General features: G+C 49.9%; 3 protein-coding genes across 3 annotated transcripts; 1 reads left to right on the forward strand and 2 right to left on the reverse strand.

Moving 5' to 3' along the window:
* Positions 1 to 115: 115 nt before the first annotated feature.
* Positions 116 to 6,368, forward strand: SCP_1403150 (hypothetical protein; the record flags this gene model as incomplete). Its single annotated transcript, XM_027764019.1, has 3 exons — positions 116 to 122; positions 175 to 465; positions 5,977 to 6,368. 3 exons carry the CDS (start codon positions 116 to 118, stop codon positions 6,366 to 6,368), a joined length of 690 nt encoding a protein of 229 aa, XP_027619820.1.
* Positions 6,369 to 9,997: 3,629 nt separating this feature from the next.
* On the reverse strand, positions 9,998 to 10,354 carry SCP_1403160 (hypothetical protein; the record flags this gene model as incomplete). Its single annotated transcript, XM_027764020.1, has 1 exon — positions 9,998 to 10,354. One exon carries the CDS (start codon positions 10,352 to 10,354, stop codon positions 9,998 to 10,000), a length of 357 nt encoding a protein of 118 aa, XP_027619821.1.
* A 478-nt stretch (positions 10,355 to 10,832) lies between these two features.
* Positions 10,833 to 11,553, reverse strand: SCP_1403170 (hypothetical protein; the record flags this gene model as incomplete). The annotated part of the gene is made up of 3 exons (XM_027764021.1): positions 10,833 to 11,000; positions 11,053 to 11,337; positions 11,386 to 11,553. 3 exons carry the CDS (start codon positions 11,551 to 11,553, stop codon positions 10,833 to 10,835), a joined length of 621 nt encoding a protein of 206 aa, XP_027619822.1.
* Between the last annotated feature and the right edge of the window lie 12 nt (positions 11,554 to 11,565).

The raw sequence follows: 11,565 nt of genomic DNA on the forward strand, positions 1-11,565 counted from the left end.
CCCTAAATTGCTTATGGGAAGTCATCCACTCAGTTATCTCTCTGCAACCAGCTTTCTCAACCGCTATCACCAGTTTGCTCGTCTCTCAACCGATTCTCATTGATATACATAAACCATGGATTGTTCGTACCTGCCATTATATGCTCGGTTTCCCGTTCTAACCTCTTCCTTCAGCTATGAGCCCCGATTTCCTCGCTCAGTGCATTGCCCTCTACAAGGAGAGGGAGAGGGAGAAGGAGAAGGAGAAGGCTGTGCCCACTTGGGGCGAACTCTCGAGCCTCGCCCTTAGCGACTCCATCACCGACAAACTAGGTTCTCCTCACAGCACCACTGCTTCTTTTCACCTCCCTGTCTCCTATCTGGAGGCCAAGTACTACTATTACAGGCTGTACTCCAAGCCAGTCCTCATGGCTCGCACGGGCTATTGGACTTGGATATTTGCCAGTATTTACTCCGACCCGATATGTATGTTAATCTTCTGTATTTGTACGATACGAGTCTCAACGTCATTACTCCACAGCGGTTCATCCACATATGTAGTTATGAATTCATAGTGACGATAGCCAAGCACTTAATGCGAGACTCCACCAGACTCCACTGATGGGCGAGGAATGCGCTGAAGGGGGCAGTGTGTACTTTTCCCCCAAAATATTATTAGGTCTCACCGCTTTCCGAGACTCCGATAGTAAGCGAAATCTTCATTTGCGCAAATGAAGGGTCATTGATTCCTTCATTCCGACACGCTTACCCTGTTGCCGACTTCAACAGCTATCTATTAGTTTTGCCTCTATTCTACGTCATTCTCTAGTCTTTGTTCTATCTGGGTTTTAATCAACGTACGTCCTCATCCCTTCATTGATTATTTAGCGCTATGGCCGACCTTCATCCATTACTTGCAGTGCTTGCTGCCGCAGTCTCACCTGAGAGTTTTCAAGCCTTGCAGCCAATTTTGGATGTGCTTGACCAAAGGATTTCACAGGTATCTGCAGAAGCGGCCGCGGCACAGGCAAGTACCGTGAGTGCTGCTCAGATGCAGAACGTCTTACAGAACGCTCTGTCTACAGCGCAGATAACTGTGCAGGCACCTCCACAGAGCTCAGCTTCGCCCTCTATGATGACTGCTATGCGACCGATGAGTATCAAGGCTGACCTCCTGCTTTTCCAAGGATGCGATTCGGACGACGTGAATGCCTGGATCTCGATTATTGAAGATTACCTTACAGCCCAGCACGTTTCAGCGGTTGACTGGGTCACACAAATTTTGATCTTACTTCGTGACGACGTGATGCGCAGCTACATCGCACAAAAAAAGGAAATGAAGGAGCAAGGGAAAGTGTTGGACTGGGACGGAATGAAGTGATGGCTCAAAGGCAAGTATGATTCGCTGCTCCGAATTGAAAGCCTCCATAATGAGCTTCGCACGATAACGTATAAAGGAAATCTTGCACGTTACAGCGAGAACTTTAGAACGTATGAGTCCCAGATTCCTGTTCAGGAAATGACTTTTGGTGATCGGCTTTCCCATTTCCTTAGCTATCTCCCTCCCAATATCGCTAGGGATCTCCGTCGCAAGAAGCCAACCAAGCCGGAGGAGATGTATCATGCCGCCCGCAAACTCGACCGACTTTCGAATCTATATTGCAGCACGCAGAATCATGGCTCCTCACTAACGAAAAAGGCCAAGAACTTCTTTCGCAAAAACCCGCAGCGTTCTTCTGCCATCCCTGAATCATTCACACCACCTGTCTCGATATCGACACCGCCCGTGGCAAGCACTGGGCCAGTGCTGATGGATCTCGATGTGATGCAGCCTATGTCGAGGAATAGTAGCGGGGCCAGGACCGATTCCCGGGTACGTTGTTTCAACTGTAATGGGTTTGGTCACTTCGCTCGCAATTGTCGCTTACCAAGAAAGCCTCGACAGTTGCAACCTTCGTGCTCTCGTCCATGCCAAGATTTACATGCCTTCGAGAATGCTCTGCTGTTCAAAGATGCTCTGCCGGAGTCGACAGACATTGAGGATCAGCTCGGTTGTCTGGAACTGCACAATCTTGTACTTACTGACGGTGGTCATACAAAATTACCATCTTATGGCGTCAAACTAGGTGATTGAGATTGCCGTAAATGGCATGAAACGGATGCTATCCTCGACACGGGAGCAGCGTGCTCTTATATCAAGCTTGAACTCGTTCGACGGATTCGTGCAGAAGTTTTTCCCATTGACACCCGCGTTATATTAGGAGCCGGCAGTACTACGACATCTGCCTTTGCACAATTCCGTATTATGTTAGGTGGTATCAAGTACAGAATGTATGCATATGTGCTTGATCCAAATAGCCACCTTCATTACGGTCTCGTCATCGGTCAGAACTTTATGAAGCAACATAACGCTCAACCCTGCTGGCCGAAGAACTCTTGGATGCTTTCAGATGATCGAAACATGAGAACCACGGAGATTCACCCAAGTAAGCAGACTCCGGTTAAGTCTTCGTCGACTGACGCTGTTCACACGTCACCCACGTTAGTAACGGCCGAGTCACCGCTGCATGTTATGGCCGAAGAAAGGGATAGTTTGAATATGAGATCAGAGAAAAAGAAGTCATTTGGTACGAAGTTGAAGGACTTCGTGAAGAACAAATTCCCTAAGCTATTTCGAAAAAAGGTAGACTTTCCACTGAAGCGTCAATAGATGCATTTGGTAGAATTAAAGGACCCAAATCAGCAGCCTATCCGAGCTCGTGGATGACCATTTTCGCCACTTGAACATGAAGCTATTCGGGATTTCGTTAATGAAGGCCTAGCAGAAGGCATCATCGAGCCGAGTGAGTCCCCTTGGTCATCTCCATTGATGCCGGTAAGGAAGAAAGATGGAACTATGCAGATTTGCATGAATTATTGTCTACTGAATGAAAAGACGATCCGCAATAGTTACCCTTTACTGCGCATTGATAATTCATATCAAAATTTAGCGGGAGCTCATTATTTTACGTCTCTCGACCTCAAATCAGGTTACTGGCAGGTATGTCTCACCGACAATACTAAAATGAAGACCGCATTTCAAACTCGATTCAGTCATTACCAGTTTCGTGTCATGCCCTTCGGGCTAGTTAATGCTCCTGCCACCTTTCAAACCATGATGAATGACGTTCTACGTAACCAGCTCGATAAGTTCGCCATGGTTTATCTCAATGACATCATAATCTACTCACTGACATTGGAGCAGCACATCCAACATGTTGATGCCATCCTTAGCACCCTTGCCGCACACGAACTCGTCCTTAATGAAGCCAAATGTATATGGGGAGCTACCGAACTACTCTATCTCGGACACATCATTTCTGCTGAAGGTATACGTCCAAACCCTGATAAGATATCAGTGATATTGACTTGGCCTCGTCCCCAGACCATAACCCAGCTCCAGGGTTTCTTGAATATCGCTGGCTATTACAGACGTTTCATACGGAGTTTTGCGAAGACAGCTGGAGCTCTCTACTTTCTCTTAAAAGGACGTCCGCAGAAAGGATCGACTATTGAATGGCCTGAAAGTTGTGCACAGGCATTTCAAAGTTTGAAACATCATCTCACCAGTCCGCCTCTGCTTATCTATCCAGTTCCATGGCAAGTTTTCGTCATTGATAGCGATGCGTCCGGCGAATGTATCGGAGGAGTTTTGCAACAGACATCTTATCCACTCGAAGCGTCTAGCGAAGGGGGAAGGAATAGCAATTCTTCTGACGCTCGCTTTGAGTTTCGTGATCGCGATCTTCACCCTATTGCCTACGAATCTCGTCGTTTGACATCAACCGAACAGAGATATTCTGCGCAGGAGCGCGAGATGCTGGCCATTGATTATTTACTTCAAAAATGGCATGCCTACGTCGAGGGGTCACCTATCGTTGTCAGGACAGATCATGAATCATTGAAATACTTTCTTACTCAAAAGAATCTCGGCCGTCGTTTACAGCGCTTTGCTGACAATATCGGCCATTTTGACATGAAGATTGTCTATCGTCCAGGGAAGCATCAGCTCGCTGCTGATGCATTATCATGATGCGACGGTGAAGATATACCGGATTCCGATACATTGGGCCCGCTCTTTGCTCATCCTATGGTTGTGGTGCCAGCACCTACGCTTCCACACACGAATAGTGCGGATTTGATTTTTGGTTCCGAAGAATGGTTGTATCGCAACAACCAAGCCGAACCTGCACCCAAATCATCTCAAGAACAGACAGAAGAACCTAGGTCAGTGTACCAGACACTGAAGAAATGGTATGATAGCTTACGCGCAAAAGCCGATAGTGGTGACTCTAGTCCTGACCAGCGCGGCTTCTTCATGTGCAGTGATGTGATGTATCGCCTTCTTGATAATAAGGTCTTGGTGGTTCCTATGAATTTCAAGCAATCGGAGATGTTAGTATAGAACGTTCATCAGGATCTTGGTCACCTTGGTTTCTGACCGGTTGTTGAAGCCATCAAGGACCGTGCCTGGCTGCCCGATCTTTCGGAGGTTGTCAATTTCGTTATTCGCACCTGTGATCATTGTCAATTCTCGTGCAGTGGCCCTGTCCCGACTCAACCTTTGCATCCTCTTCCATGCATTGGAGCTTGGAGCCGTTGGGCTCTTGATTTCGTCGGTCCCCTCCCACGCACAGCCGCCGGTAATGCATATTTATTGACCGCAATGGACCATGGCACTGGTTGGACCTACACAGATCCACTCCCGCAACACTCGAAGGAAGCTGTTGTTTCGATGCTGAAGAAAATTATTACTGCGCATGGGAAACCTTTGAGTATCCTGACTGATAACGGTGAAGAATTTATATCCTACCTGGTTCAAAATTTCCTCCGCCGTCTTTCGGTCAATGACCTTTGCACGACGCCCTACCACCCGCAAATGAATGGTCGCCTTGAGCGTTTCAACTACGAGCTGGAAGAGATGTTAATGCACTATTGTGCCCCGAATTCACAAGGTAATTGGGATACTTACATTGACGATGCCTTGCTGGCACACCGCGCACATATTAATCGCCGCTCGGGGACCTCCGCATTTTATTTGACTTACAGGTGCACACCTCGTCTGCCTCACGATCTCGTTGCTGACACTATTCAAGTGCCTCCTACTGATGAGGAGATTGGTCAGCTACAGAACGAACGACTTGAACATATCCAGGACTTGGAGCGCGAAGAGGCTAATGAACGTGCTAGGCGCCGCCTTGAAGAACAGGCTGAATGCCGCGAAAGTTCCTATCGCGAGCGTGCTTTGGGAATTGGAGATCTTGTTCTTCGAAGGTCAGAACCTGATTCGAAAATCCACCCACGCTGGGATGGACCGTTCATTATTCGAGATGTCACTGATAAAAACACGTATCAGCTTAGCACCCACAACGGATATATCCTTCATCGACTCTACAATGGAGAGCGTTTGAAATGGTACTTACCTTCAAAACTTGATCCCGAGCCGCCATTATGGTATGCGAGTGCAGATTTACAGCGAAAGGATGCTGAAGCGAGACGAAAAGCTGACCTTGCGAGACGTTGAGGACAGCACTGAATGTATGTTTGTCATTGTTTGTTTCATGCGCTTATTTTTTCTGGAGGCTCCAGAAAAACAATGTCTCTTGTACCGGTAATTATTTTGTCTTCTTTTATCGCTGAGATACTCTTGTATACGATAGTTAGTTGATGTTCCTTCTTTCGAGGACGAAAGATCTTAACGAGGGGGTAATGTTGGACTTGGATATTTGCCAGTATTTACTCCGACCCGATATGTATGTTAATCTTCTGTATTTGTATGATACGAGTCTCAACGTCATTACTCCACAGCGGTTCGTCCACATATGTAGTTATGAATTCATAGTGACGATAGCCAAGCACTTAATGCAAGGCTCCACCAGACTCCACCGATGTACATAAAAGAGGGCGAGGAATGCGCTGAAGGGGGCAGTGTGTACTTTCCCCCTGAAATATTATTAGGTCTTACCACTTTCCGAGACTCCGATAGTAAGCGAAATCTTCAGGGCACCGATACTTGGGAGCCACCCACCGACCCTGAGGCATACCTCCCTTGCAAGGAGCTTAGGCCCATCAGCAGCAACCACCCCCTGAACGCGGTCTGGGACAACCTCGCTCCTCGGATCCTCAACATCCTCGATTCCAAGGGGGTAAAGTGGACAAGCATGGACATTGTTCGCATCAGTTTCACCGGAGAGTACGTCGCCCCCATCGTTGTCTGGATCGGCATCAAGCCTGGCACCCTCTCCGGTGAAGATGGTCTCGCCGCTGTCAAGGAGTGCAAGCAGGTTCTCATGGCAAACGAGATCCTCGACGTCGAAGTCGAGATCCACGAGTCGGTCCGCTGGCCATGAAAATTACCAAAAGTCTCACTGTATCAACCAGTAATTTTCACTTTCTGAACTCGGAAAATTCACTAGAAAATAACAGGAGCTCTTTTTGGTTCACCGATTGTGGAGGCGGCTTGAATCGGTAGAATTCACTAAGAAACTGTCCGATTCACCAACCAGATGCCAACGACGGCGCCGTATGCATGGTAACAGAATCTCATTTATGCCACATACCGTAAGAATAACCTGGTAATACTGTTTGATTATAATCCTTCGTATTACCCAAGAATCTTCAATGCCATATATTTAGTACCATCCCGACCAGTATCTACTACATGAAGTGAGATATCACAGAGAACATACCTGTGGTAGCACACCAGAATTTCCCAAACCAGTCCCCTACCATCCTGTTCTGGATGCCACCTTCCACAGTCACTGTAGAGTTCTACAGGTGTGAATCCTGAAGCCTGAAGATGGCAAACAAAAGCATCATCAGCTATCCATGAATAAGACAATGACGTAGTACACAGGGCTCACCAGTGCTGCATGCACTATCTCGGATCCAAATACTAATGTTGAGATCTGAGAACTCACGGTAAAGAAGACGGTGAACCTCAAGTTCTCGGCACTTGTTCACATTGGTGAATCTCACTGACGGTTCACAATCTTGCTTTTGTTCTTAGCTTTTACCTTACAAAAGTAACTTTAAGTCACTTGAAGCTAGCTTCTTACATTAGCTTTTATTTACTTTCCCTGGCTTTTTTTTGCTGTGACAAGAGCCTAGAAAAGCTAATAAAAGTTAACAAAGCCAAGAAAGTTAAGCTAGCTAAGCCAAGTATACTCAAGCGTGAGCTTCAGCCTACAGCATGGAGGCTCCATGCTAATATCTTCGAGGCCCGAGGACTGACGCTGACGGCCCTTGTCATCGTACATGGTCCCTCAGGAAATAGGACTTAGTGCGGCTCGGGCACAGCCATGCCATGGGAGGGTTGTAGACTCCCAGGCTCACTGGTGCACAATTGCATTACGCGTTCATCTTGGAACGTTCAGAATGGATCTTGTACGAACAGCCGCGAAGCGTGTCACGGTCCTGACACGTTCAGGCTCTCAATGTCGCGGGGCTGGGACCTAACATTCCTGACCAAATTTTCCGATGCGGCAGTCCACGTGAGGTCATACCAGGTACGAACCACCGCCTTCGTTCTGAAGCTGAACAATACATTGATACCAGATATACGCAGACCCGTTTCGCAACAGTCGTCGTCCTATGCAATCCAAGCATCCATATTGCACCTGCTAGCAGTGGCATATTCCCAGTCGAGACCTCAGTATGTTGCCCTTCTCGCTCATAATGTCACACGCTGCGAGCGAGACATTCTGCAGCACTTGAACAGCTATGCGTACACTTATTCGGCGAGTGCACAGCTGCGATGAACTGTCCTTGTGTTGTCATTCGTGATGATTGCACAGGACAATCAGATTTGTAAGTTGAGTTGCTGTTTCTTCAATCAACTGTTACTGACACCAGTGGGTACGAAGGTACTATTGCCTCTTGTATTTAGATTACTTTAATTGCATGACTTCCTCGACTTCAGATTGTTACGCCACCACGAGGTTCCCAATTAGTGACGTGCCTGCAAATTTGCTTCCATCTCGTGTGGCTGAACGGTCATTTCCGAGACCTCTGCGAAATGCGCGACAAGTCTATAATGCATGCTCCATGCTGCGCAAAGTGTTGGGCTTTTTTGGCCTACAGCCTCTTTCTGACAAGCCTCGAAAGGCTGATATGGCCACTTTGCATGCACCACCTTTGTTAGGACCTCAAGCAAATCACCCTCCTTTGATTCCAAACCAGTCACAACCACATTCCTGTGAGTAAAATTGTTACTCTGTCCAGGCCTTTTTTACTCGAGCTCATCCTTGTTTCCATGTAGTTGCATATGCTAATGTCAATCAATATTCGTACGGGCCCCGGTACATGCCCACTGACAGCCCATTCAGTCATGTTTGTGAACTGGACTCCCATTTACCCTGACATTGTCATGAACTGGACAGCCAGCGGACGTCGGCCCATCGGTCTGTGTAAGGAGCTGTCAGCGATCGGCTCATGGCGATGAAGGAAATGCTGGAGCGATGGGCCCACCGCCATAGGAGTATTTCTGAGCGATCGGCCCACCAACATGATGCAACTATTATACAGGCATGGGCCCACCGCCGCGGTGATAGTTCTGAGCGATGGGCCCACCGCCATAGGTGTATTTTTGAGTGATCGGCCCACTGCCATGGGGCTATTATACAGCCATCAGCCCACTGCCATAGGTAGTGTTCTGAGCGATCGGCCCACCGCCACGGGGCTATTACACAGCCATTGGCCCACCGCCATAGGTAGTGTTCTGAGCGATCGGCCCACCGCCACTAGGGCTATTATACAGCCATTGGCCCACCGCCATAGGTAGTGTTCTGAGTGATCGGCCCACCGCCATAGGTAGTGTTCTAAGCGATCGGCCCACCACCATAGGGATATTTCTGAGCGATCAGCCCACCGCCACGGGGCTATTGTACAGCCATCGGCCCACCGCCATTGGAGCTGTTCTGAGCCATCGGCCGACTGCCATAGGTAGTGTTCTGAGCCATCGGCCCACCACCATGGGGCTATTATACAGCCATCGGCCCACCACCACCGTGGTAGTACTGAGCGATGGGCCGACCACCATAGGTAGTGTTCTGAGTGATCGGCCCACCGCCACTGGGGCTATTATAGAGCCGTCGGCCCACCGCCATATGTAGTGTTCTGAGCGATCGGCCTACCGCCATAGGTATATTTCTGAGCGATCAGCCCACCGCCACGGTGCTATTATACAGCCATCGGCCCACCGCCATAGGTAGTGTTCTGAGCGGTGGGCCGACCGCCATAGGTAGTGTTCTGAGCGATCGTCCCACCGCCATAGGTAGTGTTCTGAGCGATCGGCCCACCACCACGGTGCTATTATACAGCCATCGGCCCACCGCCATAGGTAGTGTTCTGAGCGGTGGGCTGACCGCCATAGGCAGTGTTCTGAGCGATCGGCCTACCGCCATAGGTATATTTCTGAGCGATCGGCCCACCGCCACGGTGCTATTATACAGCCATCGGCCCACCGCCATAGGTAGTGTTCTGAGCGGTGGGCCGACCGCCATAGGTAGTGTTCTGAGCGATGGGCCCACCGCCATAGGTAGTGTTCTGAGCGATCGGCCCACCGCCATAGGTAGGGTTCTGAGCGATCGGCCCACCGCCATAGGTAGGGTTCTGAGCGATGGGCCGACCTCCATAGGTAGTGTTCTGAGCGATCGGCCCACCACCATGGTGCTATTATACAGCCATCGGCCCACCGCCATAGGTAGTGTTCTGAGCGATGGGCCGACCTCCATAGGTAGGGTTCTGAGCGATGGGCCCACCGCCACGGTGCTATTATACAGCCATCGGCACAACCCCATAGGTAGGGTTCTGAGCGATGGGCCGACCTCCATAGGTAGTGTTCTGAGCGATCGGCCCACCACCACGGGGCTATTATACAGCCATCGGCCCACCGCCATAGGTATATTTCTGAGCCCATAAGCATGGGTCGCCTGAAATATCTGACTAGCCCGGGCATAGCTGAGTTATTTGCCTTGCCCTAGGTTGTCAACTGGGCTCGTATCGTGTCCGTGTCATCTTGGTGAAGCATGGGTGGGTGAAGGAACATACCAGATGATTCATCAGGGAGTAGCATAGGTGGATGTATGAAACATGGAGATTGGTCAGGGGGAAGCATGGGCGGATGTATGAAACGTGGAGATTGGTCAGGGGGAAGCATGGGCGGATGCCACACCTGGTTGCCCGAGCCAAGAAGTAGACCATACGAAGTGAACGGATTGTACCCGAAGTCAACCGAAGAGCACGAAGTAGACGAGGATGCGGACGTGTGCAAATCAGCGTACGAGCCGAAGGACACCACAGAAGAAGGGGGCTCCGACGCCGAGTCGTTGCTCATGCGGCACCTCTTGCTCAGACCTATCGGTCCACCGCCATAGGTGTAGTTCTCAGCGATCAGTCAACCGCCATGGGCATATTTTTCAGTGATTGATCCACCGCCTAACAGGGCAATGATGGAGCTACCGCCGGCCAATAATTTCCACGTAATCCACCCATCATTCCCTCCAATTCTGGTTAGCTCACTATCAGCTCTCCTTGCAGTATCACACTCTCTCCCACTGTGGGAAGGGTTGGCGAACTGTGGTGGATATCACTCGCCATCTGAACATGCAGTCCAGAATGACTTCGCCAAACTCTCCCATGTGGCATTGGCTTTCGAGCCATGCATCAGATACCATTGGGGATGTGCCCTCCTGAGGAGAGTATGTGGCTACTATGTTTCGCCTTACCACACCAGGTACATTGCCCCGGTTCAAAGACATGACAACCTTATATTCGACACACTACAGCACGAACGGACGCCTGGCATTGGGCGATTACATTCCTAACTCACGCAGCTGCCGCGTCGCCTCCTGCAGCTCTTCCAGCACCACATCCAGGTTCTGATCTGTCCTCTCGTGCAACCAACTAGTGAGGTTCGCGACGCGAACATGCAGCTGTTCAAGCTGCACCAGTGTAGACTCGGAGATGGTGTACACCTTCTCCTACGTTCTCGAGGTTCAGCAAGACTGTAAGGTGCTGGAACGTACCACTCACCCAGGGATCACCAAGTTTGTACCACCAGGCCTCCATAGGGCTCCCCGCCGGCCCAACCTGACGATCCCATTTCCACCAGTAGTCGGGTGAATCCTCGAGTAGGTTCTTAGGACGAGGAACGAGGGTGGTGGGGCATGGAATCGCCTTGACGTCAATGCTGATGGGGCGCAGAACTTCGCGATTGAAAGTGCAGACGGTGAGGACACTGGCGATAACTCCGCCATGGTCAATATGGTCAGCATGACCCGCCAACGCGAGGTCGCCACAGATACCCCTGACGGCGAACTGCACAGGACTCAGCAGGGTCAGGCGATATCAGCAAGAAAGGCGTACCATCTCCCGGCGCAAGCCTTCCTCCCAACGGACCTTGGTGAAGTGATCTGGGTCAGGCTCCAGTGCCAGAACAGCTTCTTGGATCCTCCAAGTGTAGACTTCCAACTGCAACCTCCCTCTGGAGAACAGGCAGGGGCGCGCATCTGATGTTGAAGACTGGGCAGACATGACGGTGAGTGG

This window comes from Sparassis crispa (assembly GCF_003851025.1).
Source record: "Sparassis crispa DNA, contig_000013F, whole genome shotgun sequence".
NCBI lineage: Eukaryota > Fungi > Basidiomycota > Agaricomycetes > Polyporales > Sparassidaceae > Sparassis > Sparassis crispa.